The 18,113-nt window shown below is 41.7% G+C and overlaps 2 protein-coding genes across 19 annotated transcripts in view; one reads left to right on the top strand and one right to left on the bottom strand.

The window, feature by feature from the left end:
• Positions 1-18,113, bottom strand: part of PLEK (pleckstrin) — a 55,550-nt gene that overhangs the window by 22,513 nt on the left and 14,924 nt on the right. For 16 of the 18 annotated variants that reach the window (XM_046938465.1, XM_046938467.1, XM_046938462.1 and 13 more), the window contains one exon: positions 1,064-1,345. The exons of the other annotated variants lie outside the window; for them this stretch is intronic. Coding sequence is in view for 1 of the 16 variants with exons in the window: in XM_046938477.1 (XP_046794433.1) it covers positions 1,064-1,123 (60 nt within the window). In the remaining 15 variants the exon portion in view is untranslated. The remainder of the gene's footprint in view (positions 1-1,063; positions 1,346-18,113) is intronic. 18 annotated transcript variants of the gene reach the window in all.
• Positions 146-6,012, top strand: CNRIP1 (cannabinoid receptor interacting protein 1). The gene is made up of 3 exons (NM_001277530.2): positions 146-403; positions 1,134-1,278; positions 4,532-6,012. Exons 1-3 carry the CDS (start codon positions 225-227, stop codon positions 4,694-4,696), a joined length of 489 nt encoding a protein of 162 aa, NP_001264459.1. The 5' UTR covers positions 146-224; the 3' UTR covers positions 4,697-6,012.

The following is an 18,113-nucleotide window of genomic DNA, read 5'->3' as shown; positions in this document are numbered from 1 at the left end:
GATGGAGGGAAGATCCGCAGTACAGATGCTGCGCCGTGATTAGCGGGGGAGGGAAAAACAAATATATCATCTGCTGCTTTTGGGAAGGGCTGGGCTGGCTCGGATCCGGCAGCCCCTCCTCTTCCTCCTCCCTCCTCCTCTTCCTCTCCCTCGCCGTCTCGGTCTCCTCTGCTGGCCGCCTTCCGTGGAGGGGGCGAGACGGGCGCAGACCCCGCAGCCGCGCGATGGTTGACATCCCCAGCCTCGTGAAAATCAGCGTCGCCCTCAAAATCCAGCCCAACGACGGGGCGGTGTACTTCAAGGTGGACGGGCAGCGTTTCGGCCAGAACCGCACCATCAAGCTGCTCACCGGGGCCAAGTACAAGATTGAGGTGGCCCTCCGGCCCGGCACCGTGCAGGCAACGTAAGTGCATCCTCCCCATCGTGGCCCCCGCAGCCCTCCCTTTCCCACTGCTTTTATTTTTAGAGGTTTAATATTTTTTCCTGGCAGGCTGACAGAGCAAGGTTTCCGTCATTTCTCCCTCCCCACCCTTTTGCTTTGCTGTTTCCAGGTCCCTGGCCAGCTGTTCCTGCTGCTTTGCCCAACCAGCATGAGAGGCTGGCTTGGGAGAGAGGCAGCCTTTAGGAGCTGCTTCTTTCTCTCCCCATCCCCACCTCCCCTGAGGCTCTTTAAGGTCCAGCTCCTTTTCTCCCTCCATCGTCACAGTAGAGAGGAGAAGATCCCCTCCAGCCCTGCAAGCTGGGGATGCCCTCTAGTCCAAGCCTCACTGCACCATGGCAAAGCAGAGACTAAAAGCAGGGAGGATGCAGATGGGAAAATGGCTCTGGCTGGAGGATAACTCTGGAGAAGGGATTCAACTAACCACTCCCTAGCTATGGAGGATCATATCTCCTCTCCCTCTTCCCCCCCCACCCCCCCCACCCTCTTTCCTTTTTACACCTTCCCTGGGTGACTGCTGAGCCCTGACATTTTTCAGGAGGCCCAGTGAGTCAGCAGCACCTGGAGGCCTGTTAAAATCCCTGAAGTATCCCCAGCACAGAGGCTGCCAGGATGCAAGCCTACCTGCTGGCTCCATGCTGCTAGGAAGGGGGCCTGCAGGGCTGCTGAAAGGATGCATCCCATCTCTTTGCAGGACGATGGGCATCGGGGGTGTCAATGTCCCACTGGAAGAGAAATCGAGGGATGCACAAGTGGCCTCTTACACAGGGATCTACGACACAGAAGGGGTGCCCCACACCAAGAGTGGGGAGAGACAGCCCATCCAGGTCAACATGCAGGTAGGTGGTCCTCTTTGCAGCAGGAGCCCAGCATGGAAAGGCACAGAGGGCAGCAGAGAGTTGACACCTATAAAGGAAAGCATAGAGGTGAAATGTTCCAGGGCACAGCTTGCCCACAGCTTCTGCCCTCTTTGCTCTTCATCAGTGAGAATGCTAGTTAGAGCACAGGGGGAAAACACAAACATGGATTCCCTAGGGGACGCCATGAGAGCAGCAGGGGCCAGGAAGTACTAGGGGGATTTGTAGAGATCTGCATAGCTCTCTGGGGTGCTGCAGGAAAAAGAAGTGGGAGCTGAACCTCCCACCTCTCCTGCAAGGGCATATTGCAAACCAGGAACTCCCATTAAGATCCCTGGATAGGAACGATGCTCCCATTCCTTGGAATACAGAGAAACCTCTTTAGCCTGTCAGCACTGCCAGGGCTTTTTGGAGCAGAGCATGCCAGAGGCTGAAAGCATGTATGTGAGCATGTGTGGAAGAACACACACGAGGGAGATTTTGCTTTGGCTCTCATTGTCTCTCCCCTCCAATTACAGCTGTAAGGAATCCATGTGCTGTTTATGCTGTAGCTCCTGTAACACAAAGTGGAAACAGAACAGTAAGGCATTGTCAGCTGAAGCTCTCCTAAAGGTCTATTCCAACTTATACAAGTTCAGGACCTTGCCAAGTTTTCCAAGCCTGTCAGATTTCAGCATTTTCTTACATTTGCTCAGTCTACTCAGGATTTCATCTTAACTGAGTATTTTTACTGTTTGTTTTTTTTCTTCTTCTTCTGGAATCGCCATTTAGTATGGCAATCCCCTTCTGAATAAGAATTGTACCACCTTAATTTGAATTTTCTGATAATTACAGCATGAGTGACTTGTAACAGTTACCACAAAGGGAGTAATTTTAAGTAATGCAAGGAGGGTCTGGTTTTCAGACAGAAGCTCCCAGCTGTTTTATGTAGATCAGAATGAGCAGCTACAATATTTGTCTAAACAGTAGCTTTACAAACCAAATCCTAATGTACTGACCATGAAGTTATCAGGATTTGCAAGTGCTAAGCAAGTTTGCAGCCTCTCTTAGTATTTGATTTTGACAGATTGGTTCTTCAGTACGGACTTAGATGTCCACAGTTGATACTTTTAAGTCTTAAATCTTGGTTGAATTGCCTATATTTACATGCTTAACTCATTATTTATCTGCTTAGCTAGACAGAGCTATGACAGATTTAGGGAACAAGCTACAGGCATCCCATTTCAAGAACTGCAAATGCTTACTTCCTGAATCTTCAAAACATAAAACTACTGTGTACAGCTTTACATTTTCCTATTTCCTTCAACTAGGAGGAACTCCTGCCTCCACTTCTTTTTCTGTAACAGGCAGGATACTGATGTATCCTAGGCAGGAAAGAACTCTAAGCCTTAAAGCCTGAACTCGCATTAGAAATAGATTGAGAGGTCAGCCCTGACATCAAAACCATTTTGATAATGCCCAAAAGACAAAGTATTCGTGAAAGTGATGCATTTATTTCTTGTCTGCTCTGAGGATGTGTTTCTGTTACCTGACTGCTTAGCTATGCTCACAACCTGGAAAACTCTAAACTCTCCAGCAAATGGTGTAAACTAAGTTAGAAACCTTTCTTTGGGTCTCATTTTATTCTTGGTCAGGCCAGGTTAAGATTGAATAGGGAAGCCAGACCTGTATTCCCCTAACAAACACCACACAAATTCAGGAGGAGTGATTCAATAACTCTCATGCCTGCAGCACTAAATCTAACCTTCAGTAGGGTCATCCATCTTCCCTGGGGAAGGCCATGTGCTGGCCCTGTAGAAGAGCCATGGTGTAGCAGGAGCCACAGGAACTCTGAGGATGCAGGATAGTCCTCATTATGCCACAGAGTTGGTACACGTGCAAGTAATGGGCTAAGCAGAACATGGTAGTAGAAAAGCTCTGCAATTAATTCTTTCCTTCTTGTGGAAATGCACAAAAGTCAGACAAACCACCCAGAATAGATTAGCAAACTGGGTCACTAGAGGAAGACAACTTTTCTTCCTTCCTTCATCTCTTTCTGAAATTCAGATTTTTCTATACATAAATGAAATGCAACGCTGCTCTTATATCTTACTGCCTTCTACAAATACTATTAGAAACGCTTTTTCTTCTGGACCAATCTTTTTTTCTTCCTCAGCTTCTAGACAACTGTAGTTGATGCTCTACGAAAGATTTCTCTATGCAGATTGTGCACAGCAATATTCATTGTGCTCAACCTTTACTATCTTGCCTTATAAGTGGTATCAGGACTACCATTAGAGGGGTTTAGTGGAGGATCATTAATAAAGGTTTTGGTTGCTGAGAGAGATAAAATAGCTTGCATCTTTGATTCTTTCTTCATCAATTGAAGTGGCAGAAACATTTCAGCTACACCTTTAAGGTAACACAGCTGGAGCCAAATAAAAATGTTCCACTGACAGCACAGAGTAACTCCTGCTTCTGTCAGACTAAATTTAAGAAAATAAAGTGGGCTGGGGAGAGTTTCCTAGCAATGTCCATTCTGAGAAAATTAAGTATAAGTGGTTGTGTTTAGTAAGAGTCAACGTATAAAAGAGCTATTATACTCTCTTTGCAAGTGTGATTATTCTAGGTAGATGATCAAAGGTCATCTTCCAGGCACATGATGAGAATGGAAAAGAATCAAGTGAAGAAGCTGTCAGAGTGAGTGATGGAAATGCTTACAGGGAAAAAATGTCTCAATCATGACACTGCTCTAAAAAATACAGGGACATTAAATATGTGAGACTGATCAAAACAAGGTATCTTCCCAATTCACACTGCTGCCTTTAGATATGGTATAGAGTTGATGTGGTAGCCTAGATCACTACATATCTCTGCTACATGATGTATAGTATCTCCAAGCCAATTTGAGCTCAACAAGCCACCACTGGTCTACTGTCCTGAGAGGGATTATAGCTTTGATTCTTCATGTTATTAACACCTACCCATATGGAAAGCTGAACATTTTACTCCCTTGCCTTTACCAGATATAAATAGATGCAAGAGGGTGGTAAATGGAGAATCTGAACCCTCATGTTTTATGCATGTCTAAGTATAAAAGACTTAATGGCCACTAGAGTAGGTTTTACAGATCTTTAATTTGTTGACTTGAGAACAATAACCTACACATCAGCTATTTTGTTTCAATTTCATAAGTTTCTCATAAGAAGAACGAAAAAATGAGCTCACTAACACTGATACTCCTTTTCCCTCACAGTTTAACGACATTGGTGTTTTTGAAACAGTCTGGCAAGTCAAATTCTACAACTACCACAAACGAGATCACTGCCAATGGGGAAACAGCTTTGGCAGTATAGAGTATGAATGCAAACCAAATGAAACACGGAGTCTTATGTGGATCAATAAAGAGACCTTCCACTGAACAGAAGTGAAACCAATACTGCTGGACAATCTCCTTAAAGAAAAATCTACCCTTTTAAACCAGCAAGAAGCCTTACCAAAGGCATACTGCAACGTCGCTTTGTTCCGTAAGGTCCCAATAACTCAGCTGTATGTACAGGTGGTGCCATTAAAGTCTTTGCCTATTACTGTATTTCAAGTTTACTATGGCATCTGCAAGTCTTTATCTATACCCTGGGAATACTGTAGGCTTTAAGGTGAAGAACGTTTTATTCCTGGGCAGAAAGTCATACAATCATAATACTATCATAACCATTTGGATGATGCCCACTAAACAGTTCCATTAGATGTATAAACCTTTGTGAAGTGTTTTGCTTTGTTGCTTAAAATTTGGATGCAACATCACATTGGTGATCTCCATATCTATATTTGTTTGCTCCTTCATCAGTGTGCACCTTCAATAATTTTGTCTAAACATCATCTCAGTGGACAGAAAAAAGTGTTAATTATGGATGTCTGTAGGTTTAGACAAATGGCAGCTACTGCACTGTTGATATTGTGCTTTCATATCAAGGATTTGGAAATTCACTCTCCTTTCTGTTGAGTGCTGTAAGATACCCTGTGATAAATATCCTATTTTGTGAGATTTGGTAAATTAGCACTCTTTGATGTTAAGTTTCCCAGTCTCTGAAATAGCTTTAGGAAATGGTATAAAACATGCTAACCTGAATGAAAGAAAAGCAATAAATCAGTTGTGGTACTAACAACATCTAACAGCCTGGCTAGCATCTATGTTAAGATCATGTAGTCTTATTGAAAGAGATAGCAGCCATCCTCAATTTAGTTCTTAGAATATGAGTTTTGATAATAAACTCCAGGTTTTTTTCAATGAAATATTGCTCAAAATCATTGAAATCCCATAAATCAGCTTTGTTAAGCCTGACCACTACATTATACCAAAATCTATAGGATCCCCAAACAAGAAAAACTCAGCATAGTGACAAAACTACAGATCTCAGTGCATGCTTATACATGCACTGTGCTCTTTACAACAAAGGAAAGCAGGTCAGTATATGAATAGATACAACTAAAGGTGCTACCTAAACACTAGGTCAGTGTTTAACACATACAGATAACAACAACAAAAACACACAAAAAGACATCTTTTCTTTCAGTAAATAAAGCAGGGAAGCAACTATACTGTCCCATCTCCTACTTGGGCTAAAGTAAGCTGTCAGTTCTTGCATACCTGTTACTTCCTTTGTGAATAATTTGTAAATTGTGTATGTAAATGGTAACCATGACTTTTGATCTTTGTAATAAAGGATTTCAACAGTTTCTGTTGTGTGAGCATCTAAACGAATAGAAAATAGGGGTGGTCATTAAAAAAAGTCAGCAGAGACTACACGGTCAGTGCTTGCTGAAAATACAGTCCAAAGCACTTCACATTCAGATCCCAAAGCTGCTCTTTCTAGAAGTACAGATCTAATGTGCTACTATGCAGGTCAGGAATGCGACAATGCATAGTAGAGATTACTGAAAAAATACAACAGCATTTTGTTGTATTAACTCTGTGGCAAGTTGAAATTCAGGATAAAAATGAAATACAAATATTTTCTTCCCCTGAATTCTTAATAAAAATATTAGGCTGCTTGTAGATTTCTATAGACAAAAAAAGGCTGATCGTTGTACTGATGTAATACAGTACTGGAAAAGTGAGCCACTTAGCTGCATCACTGCTCTAGGGCAGGACCACAAAGGCAAATTTCATTGCTATGGACTTCATTGTTATGATCTTTCTTAGACTTTTTCCAGACTAGGTGAAGAATTATTTAAAATGAAAAACAAAGAATTAAACATCAAATTCAAACAAAAGCTGTATTTTGGATGGAAGTGGTTTTGCCAGCTCCTGAGTGGAAATTTCCAGGTAATAGAGGTTTTAATAATACCAAATTCCTAGCTGTTGATCAGTTCTGCTTCTGCACTACTAAAACATTGTTTCTCATGCAAAAGTTATTGTGCTTTGTTACATAGATACTTTGTACATATGACAGAAGCACAACAGCATGAAATACGTGTTTGATAGGTAATTTAAGAGATTATTTTTTATTCTGGTAAATGTAAAAGGTGTAGACAGACCTCCACCTGGAGTTCAGCTTCTCTGAAGTCCCTGGCCCACAGCCTCTGAGCCCTCCAACATGTGAGAAATGTGACAGTGAATAAGTGTAGCCTCCCCTGACATGGGAGGGCTGTTATGTGTTAAGCACAGGCTCACCTTTCCCAGGTAAATGCTCATATGTACATTAATGGTGAACAGGGCAGCTCTTTTCTCATGTCCTAGCAAGACCTGTAGCAAGTCAGCTGAAATTCACATCAGAAGGTGGTCAAAAGAGAGCCTGCAGGTGGAGTTGCTTTTAAAAGAGAGAGGGGACATGCTGACCAACAGTACTTTACAGACTCCACATCCTGAAGCTGAATTTTGCTGACCAGAGCTGCGGCCCTCCTTTTACAGATAGTGGCAGTGATAAAAAGGATAAGGGTTGTTTACCTACTTATTTTGGGGAAGGTGTAAGTAGTGTTTAGCAGCTGTTACTTTCTTTTCCTCTAGATAACATTTAAATATGGAGGAATATGGCTTTACAGCCTCTCCTCATTCCTATCTTTATATATATATATATATATATTTTTTTTTTTTTTCATACAGAAGTTATTTGAATGTTGCACATGCAGGACAGCTCTGACAAATATTCACTGAGATTGTGGGGAATCAAATAAAGCAGCTGTTGCTCTGACAGTTTGATGCATTATTCCATCAGCAGCTTTTAATCCCCAGACAAGTTTGTTCTTTACACGCCTTTTTCTAATTAGTATTTCCATTCTTCGAGTGAAACTCCAAAACTCAGAACAGGATGCAATATACTAAGCTTAAATATATTTTTATATTTCTCCAACACACTGTCATAAAGTGCTGATAATGTGCCAATCCAGCTGAAACCACAAAGCACTGCCTGAAGATTTTATGCATTAAAGCCTGAATTTTTTTTCTCTTCTGTCCCTTGTGTTTCCATGAGAGTTTCCAGCTTCCATTTTCATAAAGAAGATTGAAGTGAATATATTGAACCTTCGAGAGAGTTACTTTTCCATCTACATTTAGGTAGCAGTTAATACTTTCAGACTGCTGAGAAAAAGGATCCAAAAGCAAATTATCAGTCATGATTTATTATAATAACAACAGTTGCAATCTGACATAGAGAATCTGTATAATGTTTTGCGTTTAGCACAACTAATGTGAGCTTTGGATATTTCCCACCATCTTACTGTATCTGAAGAAAACCAATACTGACATACTAACACATGTTAGTGAGGTTTCACTGGCTTCAGTTTCAGAAAACTCATTTTCCTATAATCACTCTTCCTATAGAAGATATGTATGGAACTTCTGTACAATGGAGCTATGAGTTTTGTAGTGCAAGGTGTTTACATGTCAGAGAGTTTGGTTTCCACTTCTTTAAGAGCACTTGCCTGATGTGCTATGTAAAGTTTTGAACCACATACTATTTTTGATCAGTTCTGTTTTTCTAGAACCTCTATGTATATCTTTGATTAACTAAGAAAACAGCACTGCTTTAAATACTAACCTTTCTCTGAGATTTGAAACATGTTCTGCAGCTCTCAAAACTCAAAACATTGCCCTAGTAGCTGTGCCAACCCTGAAGCACAACACAGCAGCAGGAGTCTCACAACATTCATATTTTCCCTTACTCCTACAGAGCTCACAAGGGATGACTGGAAAGTCCTCTTGGAGCGGCTAACCCCAGTCTTTGGCTAAGGGAGATGGATGCTCCCACTCACAGGCCTTCCCTACTGCATGCTTGGCAGATTTAGCCAGCATTCCTTGGACTGTTTCCTTTCCCCTCTCTTCCTGGGGCCAACATTCAAGGCTTCAAACCCTTGTGAGATCTGGCTTTTAGCCTTAAGCTGCATAAACCCAGTAAGAGGCAAGCCAATCCTCTCCTCATGTTTCTGTTTTCTCTGTTTCTATCTCAAATTACTTTTAATTATTATTTCTCTTATTAACTGACAGATAATTTCTGTACACTCAGGAAGGATAATCCCACGAGCGACCTTGTATGTTACATACAACCTTCTCTGCCTCTTCACACAGAAGAGGGACTAATCAGAATGTATTCCAGCTGCAGCATATGAAGTAAACGATTTGCTACCAGAAAAATAAAGTGAAGATAGGCTACAGAAAGCACTCCTGATGTTCAGTGGTAGAAGTCCTGCAGCATCTGCCATTCCGGTGTTGGAGAAAGTGAAGAAGTGTAAACATTTTCAAGTTCTCCTGCTGCAATCATTAGCATTTGTCATACTTGGACTGCAATTGGTTGCACCACAAATGTGAGTAAATAGATACAAACAGATCTCCATCAGTGATGTGGCTTAGAAGCAATAACATCTTTTCCATCACTACTGGTGCCAAAAAATCTTAAATACTGAAAAAACAAACCATAACAACGCATCTGTATTTTGACAAATAAACCTCAGTTCTGACATACCTGAAAACCAGATATTATCAGTAAGGACTTAGCTCTCCATCCCACCAGAGAACAAGCATTATTACTGTTATCCCAAACAGAAAGGAAGAGCCTTGTGCCCTCCCATTCAGTAAATTCTGCAGATTTTCAACAATCCTGAGAGAAGTAATAAACTATCAGACGATGGCAATGAAGACAACTCAGATAAGAATCCTGTGACTGTGTTGGAGGTAAGATGGACCTTCTGCCATTTCTCAGCATGGTAACCGCAAGGACAGGGTGCTATCCTGCTGTTAGGGAAATGACTGTGACCATGTCTACAGCACTATCTATGTTAAGCTATGACATGTGCTATAGAAACCAGATGTTATCAGTAGCTGGAAATGAATCATTATGAGCTTAATAGAATACCCAGAGAGCTTTTTCTGCTGGAAAAGTGGAAGGAGCATGCAGTAATCAGAGAATCATAGTACTGTTTGAGGTGGAAGGAACCCATAAAGGTCATCTGGTCCAACTCCCCAGCAATGGACAGGAACATCTACATCTAGATCAGGTGCTGGACCAGAGCCTGGTCTAGCCTGATCTTGAATGCCTCCAGGGATGGAGCTTCCACCACCTCTCTGGGCAACCCCTTCTACTGCCTCACCACTTTTATTGTAAAAAAAACTTCTTCCTTATATCTCATCTAAATCTCCCCTCTTCTAGTTTGAAACCATTTCCCGTTGCCCTATCACAACAGACCCCACTAAAGAGTCTGTCCCCTTTCTTGTTACAGCCCTCCTTTGGACACTGAAAGGCTGCTCTCAGGTTTTCCTGAGCCTTCCCTTCTCCAGGCTGCACAGCCCCAGCTCTCAGCCTGTCCTCATGGGGAGGTGTTGCATCCCTAGGATCAATTTTGTGGCCCTCCTCTGGACGTGCTCCAACAGACCCACATCTCTCCTGTACCGAGCACTCCCCATCTGGACACAGCACTCCAGGTGAGGTATCAGAGTATAATGACAGGATCCCCTCCCTCACCCTGCTGGCTGTGCTGCTTTGGATGCAGCTCAGGATACAGTTGGCTCTCTGGGTTGTGAGGGCACAGTGCTGGCTCATTTCCAGCTGCTGTCCACAAGTACTACCGAGCCCTTTTTGGCAGGGCTGTGCTCTATCCTACATCCCCCAGCTTGCATTTGTAGTGGGGTTTGATGTGACCCAGGTGCAAGACCTTGCACTTGGCTTTGTTGAATGTCATGAGGTTCTCCTGGGCCCACTGCTCAGCCTGTCTAGGTCTCTCAGGATGGCATCCTGTGTGAGATGTGTGAGCTGCACCACACACCTTGGTGTTATCCACAAATTTGCTGAGGGTGTGCTTGATCCCACTGTTACTGTCTTTATCAATGACATCAAAGAGCAGAAGCCCCAGTACAGAACCCTGAGGCACATGGCTCATCATTAATCTCCATTTGGACATTTATCCACTGACCACAAGTCTCTGTTGTAATAATATCACAAAATATACTATTTTGACTACAGTGACAGTCTCCCGCCAACCAGGTAAGCTAAGGTACTGCCAAATTCCAGAGTCTTATTGCAGAGAACAAGCCCTGGCCAATTCTATATCCAGTTAATTGATTTTCTTTTTCCACTCTTTCTAATCACCCGCATGATTTTTACTTCTGGCTTCAGAGATATTTATTTATCTGCCTAAATCCTAAATTCTAACCAAATAGGCAAGCTGAGAAAATAAATGCAGAGTAACACAGTGAGATAATAAAATTAATCATCCCAGTTCTGCATGGAAACTGTGACTGCGCTGCAAAGATTTAACAGCATTCAAACAAAGATGTGGTCTCAGGAGTCTTTCAGCTCAGTTGCAGATGGAAGCCTGTTCAAGAGGAAGCCTGCAACATTTTGCCTATCAGAACAATGCAGCAATCATATATAAGTATGCAGATCTTATTTTCAAAGGCATGGTGCTTATACTGAACTGTGCTACTCTTGAGACAGAGGTTAAGAAACCAAGAAAAGATTCCAAATTCACTCCGGGTACAGAGCTCCACTGTAATAACTGTAGTTAACACAAGGAATAGATTTGCCCCAGTAGGCAAAAATGTGGATTAATACTGCTCTTGCTTAAAACAGAACTGTAAAAATTCAGACCTAACCATACTAATACAAATGAAATATAACGCACTGAGGAAATACTTCCAAGGGGTTTGTTTTAAATACTATGAAAAGACTTCCTCTATAGATCATTTGCCCTATCTTCATTTTTCTCTAGGGATCCAGAGCTAACATTTTGTGCTTGCTTGCTAGTACAAAATAAGTTACATAATGAACTAGCAGAGCTGAAAAACTTCCTACAGGTTTGTTTTTATTTGTTTAAATTAGAATAGCTAACAATTCTCATTTGCTTAAACATCTGTTCTTAGAACTTCGGATGGAATAAAGCATCTCTTTCCACAAACTTGCCATAAAAATGAAAAGGTATGGAAAAATAACTCAGAGTTTTCAATTAGCTCTGCACTTCTCCACTTCAGCTCTGCAATGTCAGAAGTAGAGGCACTCAGACACAAATAAGCAATCCAAGAAGGAACACAGAAGCATGCAGGCAACAGAGCCTGGATACATCCCATCCAATGGCAGCAAAGGGCATACCAACTGGGTAACCAACATCCTGTGGAGCAGCACCACTCAGAAGTGCCACATGAGGGTGGTACAGCCTGCACAGGATGCTGTGCTGCTTCCAAACAGCACCAGTGAGGTACCCAGGAAGTACTGTTACAGTCAAAAGAACATGGATAAGGAAGTTAGGGAGCACTTTCAGTTCCCAGCTTGTACCTCAGCTGAAACCAAATGCAACTTCTGGAAAAAACCTGATCATGCAGCAGATACCTTCTGCAACAGCTGCATCCTATTCTTCCCCTGAAAAGGAAACTTTGGTGAACAATACAAGTGTGTAAGAAAATTGAGGGGCTTCCAATATCCTCACAGAGAAGACTGGGTAGAACACACTGTTAACTATATTGCAATACAGTCAGGCTAACCTCTTAGCAACAGTCACTCATCTTCATTCTAATAAAAAGCCCAAAATTTAGACATTTGCCAGGTTACCATCACAGCCTTCTTACCTGCTGTGTCACCACTACTGAGTCTCAGAAACAGACTATGAAAAGAATAACTTTATACTGAAGAAGAGGCATGGATTCTCCCTGGTTAGCACTCCTTGCTTTTAAATTTCTGGCTCCAAATAGAAGATGAATCTGAACTATTTTGCAATCCACATTCTGACAAATACTTCATATAACCTATACTTGGCTGGGAAAATTAAAAAAAAATAAAAAAATCAAGAAATTGGAGCTCTAAAATTCAAAATGGTTAGCTCTGCAGACAGCATTGCACAGCAGGTAGTAAGTCTCTGAAGTTACAAATATGCGGAGGATTCTTTCCATCATTATTAGATTCCAGTGCAAGGCTGAGGGTAAAGCTCCTTCCTAATGGACCTGACAGCGAGAACTCCTGTAAATCACCCAGGATCCTGACCATTCTGTGCCCATCACATGAATCATCAATACTGCAGAAGCAGGACAGCTTCTCATGGCCAGTGATGTTAACTAAAGGAAGTCCAAAGATCAAAGAAGCACCTTTTTACACTGTTCTCTCTACAGAAAGTGTTTCCTCTGTCAAGACAGCGTGAGGTAGCCCAGGATAACTCAGGGACTAATTTCACCATCATCTGCTTGTTCTAATGACTGTGTTCATTTTATTTTTCAACTTTTTCATATCTGCAAGCTATAGAATTTGAATGCATGGACAATCAGAGCAAATACTTAAGTAGTCACCCGATTTTCTCTTTTACAGTACATCCAGCAAAACAGCTCTCATTTGCAGAGAAAAATGAGAAGAACTCACATACTGATATGTAGGTCACACACACAAGCACATGCAAAGAAGTGCTTTAATGTGCTGAACGTTTAGCCCTAATTTTGAAGACGATTACAAATAAAGGGAAAAAAAAAATAAAATCCAGGATACCTTTCTCCTTTACGTGCCCTATAAAGTACCATGTCAACACCTCCTATTCCACAAGATTTAAGCTTGTTTTACTGAGCATTTTATTTGAGCCCAGAGATCTCTGTCTGAGGAGAAAATGATAATCAGTTTTAGCCCATCTTCACTTTTACCTGCTAGGCTTTTAAATATGATCCATAGAAATGAAAAATTAAATGAGGCAATGGAAGCTGTCTCTGTTGTATCTCAGACCAGTTATGCGTTACCTGCTGTGTAGCCTCTTCGCTGTAGAGCTCCTGGAGGACAGGCAAGGTTTTACTGCAATCTACATCAAGCAGTCCAAACCAGGGCTTTAAATAATTAATATAAAAACATCAGAACATTTATTCATAATATTAATTCATTCACAATCTATACATTTTCAAACAAGAGCTCACTTAATGTAAGCGGTTACAAATTATTAGTCATTACAGCCAAGAATAAACTCCCAGCTCTGGTTAAGTTTTCTTCCCTGCATTTTTAATCATTATTTCAATTCTCACAGGTCCAGTAAAAGCAAATTAACTGCTTGGCATTCAGGGATCTGAAGTAGCGTTCTTCCAGCTCACAGTGGCTTCACAAAAATTAGAGCCATGTTAAGAACACAAAAAAGTCTGACTTTACTTTTGTTCTCAGTAGCATAGCAGAATGAATCACAAAACATATGGAATCTAATTTCCTGTCCATCGCTTGTGGATTCTCTGCTGTTTTATTGTTATGGTTCACCTCATGCTGCAGCCCTTCTGTCATTATGGACACTAATTTCAACCACTGTACCTGTTCAGGTATGTAACTTCAATATATTCAAAGCAACTCAGTACAGGACCTCAGCCTCTCTTACCATTGTCATGAAAAGCATTTAGTGTTGAGGGGTAGAGGCCGCAGAGAAGAAGAAAAAGCAGGACAAAATATGTTCCAACACACGTTTCAGTTTCTTAAGAATCCAGACTAGAGCTGCCAAAGAATTAAAGCAGCCATCACAAATACCCCAGGCAATGGTGCTACTGAGAGGAAGTACCTACCATTAAGGAACTTCAAAAAATGCACAAGTTTTATGTAAGGTGTAAACCACCTTAAAAAGACTTCCCACCCCATCTGTGATGGCATAGGCCACTTCTCCCACACGCACAGCACACCCTCTGACCTCACAGAGTGTAGTCCAAGTACTTACAGGCAGAAGGAACATCCTTTCTGCACCTGCTGTGCTGATCCAGCAGTGAATCACAGTCAGAGATCCAGTGAGCTGGCACAGCTCCAAACGTTACTATCAGGGTGCTTCTCCCAGCACTCCTCATTACCCTGTTTATCAGCCTCCTGAGAAGTTCCTGCTTCCCCATAAGTTCAGGCTCATGCATTTCTTGACAAGCACAACTATAAGGACTGCTCATCCAACTGCTCCCTGTTCACAGCTCTCAAAGGAGAATGTTACTTTCTCACTAGAGTAACCATCCCTCACTCAAAAGATAACTCCAAACCATCTCAAAATGAGCAGAATTTATGAAGACAGCCACAAATCTCATTTCATCATTGTGTACTGTTAAAAATCTCAGATCCCATGCTTCCGTAAGTCCAGTTATGTACACAGAGCCATGTTCCACAAGCTAGAATCCAGATAGCTCTGAACAAGCTCTTACTTCAGCATTTTACCAGCTAACAGGACCCAACAGCAGATCTCAGTGCAGCTTTCTATTTATTTATTTTTGCAGTGGGTCAGCACACTGTGTGCTGTCTCAGTCCTCTACCCAGCAATGAACCTGAGCTGATAAATGTAAACCTCTGCTGTAACTCTAAATGATGTGTCTCTCTTCACCCGCATTAAGTACTTCATTCTCAGGGGAACAGCATTAGCATTTAGGGAAGTAAATGCCTCCGGGTTTTGCTAATGAGATACAGCCTTCTGCCTTCAGATCACAAGCATGAATCCTACTCAGCCCAGAAGTAAATTTCTAAAAGAAATTTGGTATCAAGATGATTTCTCCTCCATCACAAATTCATCTTTATACTTGCTGCGCAGCTGTACTTGATAAATCAGATGGGGCTTTGAGCCAAGGACTCCAAACTGCAACAAGATCCAAAATCACTTTGATAGAGATTTTTGAAATACATAAATATGCTTTGGGATACACGCTCAGGAAAGGGAAAAATTAAAAGAACAGAAAAACCTTGAAGTTTAATACAAGCTCTATGAAGTATAATTTACAGAAAACTCCATAATATTGAGGGATTTGTCTGTATGTAAAATATATATTTGTATTCATAATCATTACATAAAATTTGGTATAATAATCAACTGCTTTAGCTCCCTTCGTGGTCACATCATATAAACTGTTTGGACTTGCATACACATAGCAAGCAGCAAGGTGTTGATACACAACTTTAGAAAGCAGTGCATACAAACCTTGAATGACTTGCTTTGGGGAAGAAAACAAAGAGGCAACAGAATTCAGAATTCCACCATGCAAACGTTTTGCACCTCCTATCCAAAGAACTTACATCACAGCGCGAGGCCATAACGTTGCTGCTCATCACTACTCATCCACACGAGGGAGCTTTCTCTCGCAAGGATGACAAGCTCTTTGGCAGTTCTCGTTTTGGAAACGTGTAGGAGCTCCCAACAGTTCTGGAGGGCCCCACGCCTGACAGCTTCCACACAAGATTAGCAAAGCAGATTCAGAAAATGTGGGGAAAAAACGAAAATCAAAGATCATGCGTTTATAAGCTCAACCCTTTCTCAGCCCCCTGTGTTCTGTCACATTATTACTGCTCCCCATCCTCCTCCTCCGTAATACAGAGAAGCAGGGAGTACACAGAGCAGATAAATCTCAGAATTTCAAGTCCAACAGCACCATTTATGTCCGCACACGTCTGACTCACATAAACTTGACTCACACAACTGAAGCGATCAGCTGACCAGACCTTAAGGGGAACAATAAATCACAGCAGTTCAAAGAGCAGAACATCTTCAGATTAAATTTGGCCTAACAACTGAAAGCAATAACTGAATTCAAATTTGAAAAGATAGTTCTAAGGAAAGAAACCAACCCAGTTTTCTCTCTGACAGCCACTTACTAATTCAGCTACAAGTGAAGTTCAGCTTTTACTGGGGTTAGCCCAGATGGCAGTTTCCTCCACTGCTCAAATCTCTGTCTCACGCTTGACTTGGAGCACTGAGCAGCAGTTTCTGTCAAGGTAGCACTGTGCTAACACCACCTTTCACAGTTGCTGCTTCCACTACTGTTTCTTTAGCAAAAACCACAAAGCTCACAGGTGACAAGCCAACAGGGAGCAACGCTGAAGCTGTGCTGTTCACATCACCTAGCAGCTAGGGACTTTCATGTTCCCTGCTCTCTTAAGTTATAGCACAGTGGGTGTATCCTCCTCCTCCTGGGTACAGCTTATTGCCATTGTCAATAGTGGCATTTGAATAACACATGTACACAAAGGGGACAACGAGCCCTTGAGGCCTGTTGTGGTAATAATTTCAAAATATCAGAGTAAACATTTGTAAGAGATCAGTAATAAGCCCAGGCACCAGATTCTGTGTTTCAGAATGCACTGCGACTCTGCACTCAGAACACATGATAAACGGGAGACAGCCTAGTTGCCTAGTCCCTGCTTTTGTTTGAGTTGGGAGGAACAGTTCTGCTGTGAATACCTAATTGCTATTTATACAGATCTATATATATAAACATATACACACTGATCTAAACACAGATCAAAGCTCTGCGGAGCCAAACGTGGGGGTAAGGATCAGGTGAAATACACCTCCTGCTCCAAAGGCTTCGCTATCTTGATTGACAACTCGGCACATGAAAAACAGCACCTGCTGCTCAGAACTCTCTCCTCCAAACAACTGAAGTTAATGGCTTAAAAAAATACTGCAAGTCTTCACTGCCTTCAATACTTGCTATAACTTCAAAGCCTACTGTGCTATAAGCGTGTGCTGTGCTTTGGCTTACATGTAATTAACACTAACAAAGATAGATTCAGCTGCACGACACAGCCATCTAAACAGAAAGCCAGAAGAGGTAGGTCAGAAAGGCCAGTTCTGGTTTGATAACTTACAGTTCCATCTTCTTTAATCAAAGCTCTAACACTGGAAAAAAGTCATCCAAACAATCTGCAGGCCATGCCAGATCACACTCTGCGCTCACAGTCATTTTTCAGAACAAAAAACGTTTCCTGCTCATAGATGATAAACCTTGCAAAATTATCATGTTATTTGGCAAATGTAAGTAGCTAACAGAATATTAACAACCAAACAAAACAGGCCAGACAGCATAGTTTGAGAAAAGACTGCAAGTCCCAATACAACCTAAGGCAACTGAAGAGAGTTGTTTGTATAACACTTAATAAGTCCCAGAGCGAAAAGAGACAGCTATGTGAAGCTGTCCAATTTCTTTTCCCCACCATAATTACATGCTAGTGACGTTTCAGAAAAATCAAATGTTCAGAGGTCCTCCTGAAAGTTCAGTGTGCATACTGATAAAGCTTGAACATAGGAAGCAAATTAAAAAAGCATTCCTGGTAGTACGTTTTGCAATGTAGCCAAGGCCTTGGAAGGATAATTCTCTTTACATCAACTGAAAATCTTTTCTGAGGAACACATTTGCAGCATTCATGAGGCCCATTTTGTAATAACTTAAAAAGCAAACTTGACATCAAGTATCTCAGCAGGACTTGCAGCTTAGAAAGGCAGCTCCAATGTTTACACTCATTCCATGACTATTCTTCTAGCTTTCCCCTCCCCCCCTCCAAATTTTAAAGAGAAATGGTGGACCTTTTAAAGATCTTCCTGAGAAGAATCATTCGCCTACAACTTGAAACTGCAACTGAGTAACATAAAACACTGGAGTAGATTTTACTCTA

The sequence above is a fragment of the Gallus gallus genome, chromosome 3, assembly GCF_016699485.2.
Source record: "Gallus gallus isolate bGalGal1 chromosome 3, bGalGal1.mat.broiler.GRCg7b, whole genome shotgun sequence".
Classification (NCBI taxonomy): Eukaryota; Metazoa; Chordata; class Aves; order Galliformes; family Phasianidae; genus Gallus; species Gallus gallus.
This window is presented reverse-complemented; position numbering and strand designations above follow the sequence as displayed.

What these genes read in the sequence shown, in the direction of transcription:
- CNRIP1 (NM_001277530.2), top strand. Translation starts at nt 225, where the DNA reads ATGGTTGACATCCCCAGCCTCGTGAAAATCAGCGTCGCCCTCAAAATC. An exon ending in CCCGGCACCGTGCAGGCAAC is followed by an intron (nt 404 to 1,133) that starts GTAAGTGCATCC and finishes ATCTCTTTGCAG; the next exon opens with GACGATGGGCATCGGGGGTG. An exon ending in CCATCCAGGTCAACATGCAG is followed by an intron (nt 1,279 to 4,531) that starts GTAGGTGGTCCT and finishes TTTCCCTCACAG; the next exon opens with TTTAACGACATTGGTGTTTT.